Source organism: Brienomyrus brachyistius, unplaced genomic scaffold (assembly GCF_023856365.1).
Source record: "Brienomyrus brachyistius isolate T26 unplaced genomic scaffold, BBRACH_0.4 scaffold27, whole genome shotgun sequence".
NCBI lineage: Eukaryota > Metazoa > Chordata > Actinopteri > Osteoglossiformes > Mormyridae > Brienomyrus > Brienomyrus brachyistius.
Window position 1 is genome coordinate 3,172,922 of NW_026042306.1, and position 11,446 is coordinate 3,184,367.

The 11,446-nt window shown below is 38.8% G+C and overlaps 1 protein-coding gene across 4 annotated transcripts; it reads left to right on the top strand.

The window, feature by feature from the left end:
- Window positions 1-7,206: 7,206 nt before the first annotated feature.
- On the top strand, window positions 7,207-10,589 carry LOC125721059 (hepatocyte nuclear factor 3-beta-like). 4 transcript variants are annotated; one of them, XM_048997005.1, is made up of 4 exons: window positions 7,207-7,243; window positions 7,937-8,008; window positions 8,099-8,174; window positions 8,786-10,589. In XM_048997005.1, exons 3-4 carry the CDS (start codon window positions 8,106-8,108, stop codon window positions 9,929-9,931), a joined length of 1,215 nt encoding a protein of 404 aa, XP_048852962.1. In that variant the 5' UTR covers window positions 7,207-7,243; window positions 7,937-8,008; window positions 8,099-8,105; the 3' UTR covers window positions 9,932-10,589. The 4 variants fall into 4 exon arrangements, with proteins under 4 accessions (XP_048852962.1, XP_048852961.1, XP_048852959.1 ...); XM_048997004.1 differs by having other exon boundaries at window positions 7,216-8,008; XM_048997003.1 differs by having other exon boundaries at window positions 7,218-7,243; window positions 7,937-8,174.
- Window positions 10,590-11,446: the final 857 nt, after the last annotated feature.

Below are 11,446 nucleotides of genomic sequence, written 5' to 3' on the forward strand. Positions count from 1 at the left end.
CATGGAGACGAAGGGAAGGGGAGACGAGAGATCCTGGGGCTGGCAGGGAAGGCAGGACTGGAGGTTCAGGGACGAGGGCTGGTCTGGGAAAGGAAGGCAGGCAAGGAGCACACAAAAGGAAGTCAGGAGCGGTAAGGAACGAGGGTATGACACTGGACAAGCAAACGCTCGGTATAGCAATGAAACATTGGCAATACTTTGCAACTCCCGTTGCGTGTGCTGTCCCTTTGTAGTTTCCAGTCTGCAGCCTAAATTGATGGTATCTGCCGGTGTACACCCGGGGGCGTGACATTCTTGCATTTTGCTTGGTTACTTATGGTTATGGTTAGGGCTGGGTAGGGGTTAAGGTTGTCATAGTTAGCGTTAGCATTTTTTCCATAGAAATGAATGAACGGTCCCCAAAAAGATATGATTACACGACTGTGTTTGTGTGTGAGAGAGAAAGAGGAACTATGCCTATCTGATGAATGGGCGTGTGCCTGAAGTAAATTTTATACAATGCCCCAGTGCACATGAACGCGGACTGAAATACACAAAACAAGCCGAACTAACAGGAAACAGCTGATCACAATCGGGAAATAGACACAGTGTTAATGAGGTGGGCATGGTCCACGACAGGTCTGGACTGAGGGACGTGACACTGACTCTATGAGGACGTAAAAGATCCCTGAGTATCCTTCAAAAGAATAGGGGTGGTACCCTGATGTTCTAGCTAAAATTGCCCACTGTGGCCCTATCAGATATAGCCTACTAATCATCCCCTATATCTAACTCGTGATTTTTCTCCTGCCTATTTACCACCTTAGCTACTGTGTGCTGAGCGTACTGGCGCATAAAGGCTGCTGTCGCATCATCCAGGAGTGTGTGGATGGGTGTGCCTCATGGGTGTGCAAATGTAAAATAAAACACCCCAAATTTTTGAAAATTTACCAAGATTTATTTTGTGTGTTTAGTTGCCCTGTGTTGACAAACTCATGATACCTCATAACAATCAGATTAAATGAAGAACATTTTTCAAGTTTTTTTTTTTTAATCAGAGAGATTTGTTCGGAACACGAAGAAACAAGCTTGGTACTGCTTTGGAAAATGGTTGGCAATAACACAAAGGATTTTCCCTACATGGGCTGAAAGGTACAGTATTTTTAGATGATGATCTAATCTGTGGTTTGTTTTTCATCTTTAGATGCTGTCATCACCACAGACTACACAAAAGTAATGCAGACCATGCAAAATATTTGAAGTATGCACCAGACAGGATGGTTGATGGTGGCCATAAAAGGACTCTTGAAAGACCTTTATTTTAAGGGTTTAAAGATGCATATTTCAGTAGTGGAGTCTTTGTTTATTAACAATAATTAATTGTCATGACATGGCTTTCTGAATTGATTTAATCATAGTGTCATTCTATGACGTTTGAAGTATTTTTTTTTTTTATTTTTCATTCTTGCATCTCACACAGATTTATGCTTCAATTGTGGAACCTCCCACTCCTGCACTACAGATAACAACCATCGGCATGATCGTTTTCCGTCTATTCCGGTTTGACCAGCAGATGTCGCTGCTGGCCATCCTGTACCTCCCTCACGTTTCCTAAATCCCATTAGCTGTGTTCTCTTTATTGTTCCTAGCCCTAATGTGCCAATCCCATACATCCGTCTCACATTCATTCATTCATATATTCTGTTGCTGCTGATACTGTCCTGTTAGTCCTCCCAAGGACATTTAAGGCTTGTTGTCTCCTTGAATAAAGTCCCTCACAGGGGGTTACCCTGTAATAGCCGCATATAGGATTCTCAGTTCCATATTTTGCCTGGTGACATGGCAACCATACTAAAACAGTTTTGAAATCTGACTGTCTGTAAAAGAATGACTTTCCATATATGGAAGATAAATTGTAACAGCTGTTTTCCCTCATATTTATTCAGAAATGTGCCATAATATCCTTTTCCTTGGTGTCTCATTTGATTACATTCAAGCTTTAGCACTAACTTATTCAGGGGTGTTTATTTTGTGTATGGTGTAGGGATGCATAGTATTGCTAGTTGCACACATAAAACCATTGCTTTGAAAACATGTGAAATGTACAGTAAATCATTGTCAGTATTGTCATATTGATCCAACTGCAAACTAGGTATAGCAGAATTACGTACAGTGTAAAGTGAAAAGGAAATTCAATCTATAGTTTAATCAATGTTGAAAAATAAGACGGTGAAACAGAATGGTAATTTCAACATTGATCAATATCAAAATTCATATTTAAAACCAATACTTTATTCATCGTTAATTCAGTTTTTCCACAAGACCTGAATTCACCAATGTTGAAAAGTAAGACATTGAAACAACATCACAATACCAACATTGGTCATTTTTTCAAAATTGACAATTAGTTCAGCAGTGAACTGTGACTAAACGTTGAAATGCTGGCTGGGTTAGGTGCTTTGTTAAAAATAAGCTTCTTGATGGTTTTCATTATATTTAAGGATGCCTGTTTCTATAAATATCATGCAAAATCATGCAAATGTAACCAACATGATGTTCATGTACATGCTGACAGCATTTTTGTGTATTTTTATAATTGGACACTTTAGTCAGTGTTGGGCTTATAAGTAAGTGAACTTATTGTTCTTGTTTGCATGCTGTATATATTTAGTAGCAGCCACATAATTTTCTGGTTATAGGATCAGGCTTTCTTTGCATTAACAAGCAGATTTACCTAATCATCTGGCTGCTGAGTGTAACAAATTTAATATGGTCTAAAAATCAAGACTACAATATAAAAAGAGCACCCTTGATAACTGAACTGAAGCTGACGTATATAACTAAATCCCAAGGAGCACACACGAATAGTAACCTTTCCTTCTAATGTAAGTTGCTTTGAATGAAAACATCAGATAGATGAATAAATGTAAACATATATTAAATAACTAAATAACTGCAATACAAAAAGTGTTGTGTTGTATTTATTATAACTTACTGTGTAATATGTGCATTAAGATGTGCAATATGTATGGACAGACTCACCAGAAGAAATTGCTTGCATATACTTGTCCTTGGCAAAATAAAGCTGATTCTGATCCTGGTGGCTGCAAAAATGAAAGAATTCATGACACACACATAATTAAGGTGTGGACACGCACTTTGGCAAAGCATAGCATCTTAAAAAAGGAACTTTCCTTTTCTATTACCTTGACAGCAATAAGCAAACACACTCAAGATCTTTGTAGCACTTGCTTGTGTTGGATCTTGTCCTGTGTGCATCATATTTTATTTTCTATATCAAACATTCAAGATATTTCTTATTCAAAAGATTTCCTGGCTTCAAAACACACCTGCTAGGGATTTAGCTGTGTTTGGGGTGGGAGGAGAGCATGGAGTGAGGAAACAAATTACTCAGAAGATGTAAAATTTAAAGGGCAACTTGTGTTTTTTAACATAATAGCCCCAGGTGGCCATTCGTTAGGGGGCATCAGAAAACAAGTCCACGTGTCTTCTGCAGGAGCACCAGACCCCTGGGATTCAGAGGAGGAGGCCATTCAATGTGGAAGTCAACAGCAGTAATTAATCACTGGAGAGGAAGGCACCTCTTTAGGAGAGGCTGAGGACATGCGATGGTGCTGCGGCTGGCTTGGGGGGGGTGGGGGATATAGGATGTGTGAGAAGTTTAGCAACTGCCGCCCCTGCTGAGAGGTGGGCCGTTCATGACCGGGTCGCCTCATTATACTTGGTGTGGGCCAGAGGGAAGTCATGTTTGTCCGGAGCTGCTGGAAGCTGATGAAATGCTAATTCTTCAAGTCGCCTCACCCCAAAGCAGGCTGCTGGTGACTGGTATAGGGCCAGGTTTATTGGGCTCCACTGAAACTTGCTGTGGGTGCCTGTGTGTGCTTATAAAGGGTGTCCTCACATAAGCAAATAAAGATTGTGCACTTATGTTGTCGGAACCATGGAGAGCTGTCACTTCAAACTCTCAGTGAAAAAATGCTCTTTCCCTGCAACTGGAGTCACAATGCCCTCAAGCACCATTTGTTCCTCAGAAAAAAATATATACATTACAAATTTAAGCCATTCTTCTCTGATAGTGGTGTAATTTATTGATGCCACATGAGTTTCAAAAGTTTCTTTGGTTTCTTTTTCGGTTATTCTTAGCTGGCCTTTGGTAATTTTAAGGAAAATTTTATTATGGTTTTTAACTTGAAGTGAATATTATTGCAGTTGATTAAAATACTTTGCATGTTAAGACATATACTGGCGTTGTCAATATAATTTTACCATTTATAGACCATGTTTGTTATGTTGTCCCCATAATTGTTATGTAGCTTCAGTAAATGTGCCTTTTTCCCCCTTACCTCTTATATTCCTGTAAATATAATGCAAGTCAGAAGTTCATTGGATGAGAAGTTCTAGAATTATGGGGCCCTGAATACCATTTTGAATCTGCCTCATTCTTTGATCATCAAAAGGTATCTTTGTGGAACGCTGTACAGTAATGTTGGAGCTCAGGGATGTCTATACTAAACCTGCTCCAAAACAACCTCCCAAGTTGAAATGCCTTTCGAATTTACACACAGATCTATTAACCATGGCAGGCTGCTCACAGCTGTGAGAGCAGGCGGCAAATCCAGTCATGCATTGGCACGCTCACCACTACTGCAATATAAGCCTATCTGAAGCTAAGCTCTCTCTGATGCTAAGTTCTCTGTGAAGTTAAGTTGTGCCTGAAGCAGATCTGTAGCTAAAGCAAACACATCTCTGAAGCTGAACCAGTGTCAGAAGCTAACCGTAATTTAATGCTAACCTGGTTTTCCAGCCCTCTGTCCAGACTGCTGTTGGGTGTCCTCCTTTTAGCCCCCTTGCCTTCCCTTTTCCGTTCCTCCCAACCACTTCCCCGTGCCACTGTCTCTCATCCCTGGTCACATAAAAAACGTGAAACACCCAAAAATGCATACTACAGAACCCAAGAACAGCCATGCTGACAAATATTTTTTGAAGCTATGCTATTGAGATAAGGGGATCATTTTCTTGATCAATGTATCGTTCACAGCTTCTGTAGCCTTACCCCAAACCAGGCTACCAGTTCACAGCTTCTGTAGCCTTACCCCAAACCAGGCTACCAGTTCACAGCTTCTGTAGCCTTACCCCAAACCAGGCTACCAGTTCACAGCTTCTGTAGCCTTACCCCAAACCAGGCTACCAGTTCACAGCTTCTGTAGCCTTACCCCAAACCAGGCTACCAGTTCACAGCTTCTGTAGCCTTACCCCAAACCAGGCTACCAGTTCACAGCTTCTGTAGCCTTACCCCAAACCAGGCTACCAGTTCACAGCTTCTGTAATTACCCCCCCCCCCCCCCCAACTGCTTTTCATTTTGAGCCTTAGTCCTCTATTTTCAGCACAGGTGTCCTCCTTTTCAGAATCATGCTGGTTATTTGAAACAAATCTGTCTCTAAACGTAGCTATCATTTAAGCTACCCTACATGTATCTGAAACTTATTCTATACCAAATTGTATCTGAAGTCTGTACCAAACCCGTCTCTGAAGCTATCGGTGAAGCTAATCTGTATCCGATTAAACTGATCTTTCATGGTAGCCTTTCTGATTGACTTATATTAGCCTGGTATTTTCTTGAACTGCAAGTACTTGTTAGTTAACATGTAAACTATGTGTTTTCTTTCAGACTTCAGTATACTAGAAGGCTTACTCACTGACTAGTCCCACAGCAGTAGGTAGGTGCTGGTTTCAGCCTGTTGCTTTTGGAGAGATGGATTATAGAAGCTGTTGCTGATCGAAACTCATGTGGAGCCCAAGGTGAACTTCACCGCTGAATTTCAGTTTGTCTTGGATAGTACACTGCAAACGGCACTCTACATGCTCCTCAGCCAAGGGTTGGGGGGGTGGGGGGGAATGCCAACAGTTTGCTAAGTCATCATCCCCTCAGAAGATGGCGCCCTAGGTGGCTGCCAATGTCACCTAACTGGTTGACCAGTACTGCCCTCAGGCTGAAATCAAATACATTCCCCAGGGACTGATATCCATATTACCATGTAAACAACCTTAAAAATTTGGTGGGCTGGTGCGAGCCCGTGATTGTGTGTGTCAGTATGTATATGGGATGTACAAACAGAGGGTGTGTTTTTTCTGCGTAATTACAGGGTTGTGCTTAAGCTCCACTTGCTGTGCTTTCTTTGAACAAAGAAACTTCTCAGGTGCGGTTATATTAGTTGTGTTTATAACACATTTGAAGCTCTGCTTTCAATGTTCGCTATTGTTAACTGCGGCAGAAAGCCTCTGAAAAGGTGAAAATGAAAGAAAAATCTAGAAAATTAAATACTTAGCCATTTTTCTATTCTTTTCAAGGCCTGATAATAACAATAATTTGCTCACTTATCAAAACTGTCAAATTAATCATGACAGAAGAAATCTTCTATTATTTGGTTTGCATAAAATAAACATGCAAAAATCTATTACTACAATGTTTGCGATATGTGGAGAATATTACAGTGTATATGTAGGTCTGATTAGACTTCTATCGTATTATAAAAGTATAATAAATAATCTTGTATTGGCTACTTTCGGTAGAATTATTACGACCAACAGAGGGCGCTCTCAAACTTTATTGAAAATCCACTCAACACGCAATTCCTTCGTATTTTGTACTACGGTCTTGTAACTACTACTACTACTATTACTACTACTACTACTACTGCTACTACTAATAATAATAATAATAATGATGATAATCATGATGATGATGGTGCTGATGATGTGGCAGTAGTAGTGGTAGTCTAAACAGTATAACATTAAAAGCCATTTTTGAAAGATCAATTATTTAATTAGGTTTAATTGATGTAGTTTATAGAGTGCGATTTCAACCGCTAATCTTAACACTTATTAACCCATCAATCGTCAAATTCCTGCGGTTTCAAGGAAACTCTGGAAAACTACGGTCACCAGTGGTCGCTGAGGGGTTGATTATCCAAATGCCATCACAGACTGATTTTATTTTTAAACTAGTTCAGATCTTGTCAAATGAACCTGTTTTTCTGACTATAAGCCCTGTCATTTCTGGTAATTTAGAGTGAAAATTAAAATATTTCATCATATCAGACTTTAACCTCACTCACTTTTCTCTGATATGATTACTCCGTATTTGCTTTGTTTCGAAATTCTGAAACTATAAATTGCCTTGATTGGGTGTTCCAGTCCTTCCACGACGAAGTGACTATATTAAACAACCTCACATTATTATTGGTATGTAAAAAAAAAACTAAACACTGCATAAAATTCATCTTTAAGCTATCCGTCGCAAGCGTATTTTAATTATAGCAACGATTAAATGTAATGAATACATAATAGGCCTACAATTTTGACTGGGTTTAAATTAGATGCAACGACCAGTTTGTTTAGGCTACTGGTGAATTCAATGTGGCAATGTGTATTCAAATGTGTAGTTGTCAGAATTTGCAAAAACAACATCGATCGCTATGTTTGTGAATTTAAATGCATTGGCCATTAAAATACTGCTTGCTAATTTAAGAAAGCTATAAACTGAACAATCTCATGTCATATTCAAATCTGAAGACTATAGTGCTGCCGGCTAGAACACAGAAAACGATAAAGAAGTCGCGTAAGAAAACCCAAAATGCAACGAGGACAACGATCATATGTTTAAAAACTCCCATAACAATTTTAAAGGCCTTTATCTAAAAGTAATAAATCAGACTAGATTTTAAAGAATCTTTTGAAAATGGTTTGTTCTTAGCACATGTGTATGACAAAGGGTCAAACAGAGAGTTCTCGCTTAGGTGTGAGCTAGTTATTTAAATGGAGCAACGAAAAGAAAGGGGTTGGCGGTTGTCTTGGAGCAGGGAGCCATATCACGGCATATCCCAGTAGCCGGGAGTGAACGTCACTCAACCGCTGTCATCATCTGCCGCTTTATAGTGCCAGTGGACACCGTGAGCTCAAACGCACAAATGCACCGCTCCTTGACGGGATCGTAGCCTCAAAACCAAGGTATACAGCGATCCCACACATTTTATTTCAAGGAACTATTTATTCGCCGTCCAACCGAGGGAAAATTGTTGGATTATTCTGCTTTCAAAGGTCTACAATGCTGGGTGCTGTTAAAATGGAAGGACATGATCATTCAGACTGGAGCACGTATTACGGCGAACCCGAGGTTGGTAGAGCTTATATATATTTATTTTCGAGTATACAACTAAATATTAGCCCTGAGATAATATTAACTTTGTAATCAAATATTGACTGCAAGCAGCTCCAAATCCTCCATGAGATCTACTATGTACTATCATAACACAGTTAGGATAGCTGTGTTTGGAGAAGTTTTATTTCTGTAGCCGTGACTTTTACAGTTGTTTAACTCGCAGACCCTTTTCTTGTTCAAAAACTTTAACATCACCCTTTTAAGGGTATTGTTTAAAATGTCGTTTTGCTTTCGTTTCACACTTTTATGTACAACAACAAACGTATTTAAACATTTTACACTTTTATTTTTGTATAAATTAATTCACGGTGTATTGTTTCTGTACGAAGACACGCGTGATATATACTATATGTTTATGGTTGGTTTAAATAGCGTACATTGGAATTTCCAGTTATGACGTTATTTTCCAATGTTACCTTAAATTTATAGCCTACGTTTGCTTATAGTTTTAGATGCTCTGCCACTAGAATTATTTTTCTGAAATATACAGACAATTTTGAATATTTTGAGTACATAGGTAACACAATAAAAGTTTAACTAAGCAAAACTTTGCCTTTTTCTTCCAGTGTTACTCCTCTGTCGGGAACATGAATGCAGGGCTGGGAATGAACTCTGTGGGTGCCTACCTGAGTATGCCGGCCATGAATGGCACTGGAACCATGACAGGCAATTCTGTTAACATGTCATATATGAACACAGCTATGAGTCCATCAATGAATAGCATGACAGCAGGTGCCGGGGTCATGAACGGGATGGGTACTGGGATGGCGACCATGGGCGCAGCGCTGAGCCCAGGAATGAGCTCCATGCCGGTGCAGCCTCCTTCCATGAACTCACTCACATCTTACCCGAACATGAATGCCATGAGTCCCATGTACGGGCAGTCAACTATCAGGACGAGGGACCCGAAAACGTACAGGCGAAGCTACACTCACGCCAAACCCCCCTACTCCTACATCTCCTTGATTACCATGGCCATCCAACAATCATCGAACAAGATGCTCACACTGAGTGAAATCTATCAGTGGATCATGGACCTCTTTCCTTTTTATCGCCAGAACCAACAGCGTTGGCAGAACTCTATCCGACACTCATTGTCTTTCAACGACTGTTTCATCAAAGTGCCTAGATCTCCAGATAAGCCAGGAAAAGGCTCGTTTTGGACCCTGCACCCAGACTCAGGGAACATGTTTGAGAATGGCTGCTACTTAAGGAGACAGAAGCGCTTCAAATGTGAGACGATACGCTGCAAGGAGTCAGGCAGTAAGGCTTTGGAGAATGGCTCTAGCAGTAGCTCTGAAAGCAGCAATGAAAATGAAACTCCCCGCGCCAATAAGTCTTCAAAAGACCAGAAATCAGATGAGAAGTCATGTCAGGTGCTGAGCCCGGAGCAGGTGGCCTCTACGACACATCACACAATGTCACAGCATCATGGTGCCCTCGCTCATGAGGCCCACCTAAAGGCAGAACATCACTATTCTTTTGATCATCCTTTCTCCATTAATAATCTGATGTCCTCTGACCAGCAGCATCATAAAATGGACATAAAGAGCTATGAACAGATGATGCAATATTCTGGGTATGGCTCGCCTGTGGCAGGAGCCTTATCGGGTCCGATGACAAGCAGAACTGTCCTGGACCCCTCGCAAATCCCCCCTGATACTTATTACTACCAAGGTGTTTGTTCCAGACCAATAATGAACTCTTCATGATTTTTTGGCGATTGGCTGTTTGTCCATATGCATTTTCACATAAGCTTTCGCTATCAAAACTTATTTTTTGTGCGTGTGTGTGTATATATATATATATATATATATATATATATATATATATATATATATATATATATAAAGTATTCAAGCATGATTTGTTCATATGTTTTTCCAGGTTTTCAGATGCTTCAGAAATAAACCGCATTTTAAAATAATTTGCTGTAAAAGAAGGACGTAGTAGTAATCTAATATATATGACAATTTGACAAGACTGAAGGCCTTTAAACAAGAAAGTATTGCTTTATGCTTTATTTAAGGATGGTTTTGTGTATTGTAAATAACAGGAAGGAATTTAAAGTGTTTATTATTATTATTATTATTATTATTATTATTGGTGTAAAAAGTGTAACATAGAAAGAATAAATTTCTCTAGAAAAAAACAAATATGGGCAAATTCAATATTGCATAAGTGGATGTATTTCTCTAAATTCTTTTCATGTTGAAGGTAAAAAAAACTTTGTCTCGTACAGGTGATGCGTGCTATTTAATAATAATAATTATTATTATTATTATTATTATAATAAACGTAAACTTTTCGTGAACACATTATTATTAATTGCATATTTTTTGAGACCACTTCACGATATTGCTAAATATATCAGAGAATTAAAGTAACATGCGTAATTAATAAAAATTTTTTGCATAACACTTTAAAAGGCTCTCTCTCTCTCTCTCTCTCTCTCTCTCTCTATATATATATATATATATATATATATATATATATATATATATATATATATATATATATAACAAACCTATCGGAAAATTGTATCATAATGTTAGGAATCAAATTTAAGACCTACATTCAATCATATCGCCTAACAAACAGGATACAAAGATCGATGATCAGTTAATGTTTACATTAAACCTTTTGTGCAAAACGAATGAATATATTTTCGTGGAATATTTATTAAAGCATGACTTCATATGAATGAATCTGCGTTCTTCGTAATTCTATGTATCTTCTTTGCGTACGAAGCTTAATCGCAGAATTTTATTTCATGATACTTTTTTCACGTAGGGCCTACTTTACCAAAGAAGAAGTAAATTCCAGGTTTATTTTTTTTGTACTATTTTCCTGTTTAGCAAGGAGCTTGGACAAGACTTAGCTATAAATATTTCTTTCTTTTACTCCACATGTCTGAATCTCGTCTCGCTTTAATAATCGGTGACGCGAAAAAAAAAATCCTATGAAATGTGTCCCATTTTCGCGTAGTACAATCTTAAAGGGTAGGAGAATAACCGGAGTGCTTTGGTTTCAATACAGTGAGAGATAATGTATAGATATAGGCAACGCACAGATTCATATACATTTTTAATGGACACTTAATCTCACAATTTCACCTTCGTACCTAATGGTTTTATTATACTGGACTAAGCACTTACACATTAAAAGCTATCAGCACACGTGAGATGTCAAAAAAGTTGGCCAGCGTTTTATATCTTTTTTTGCAG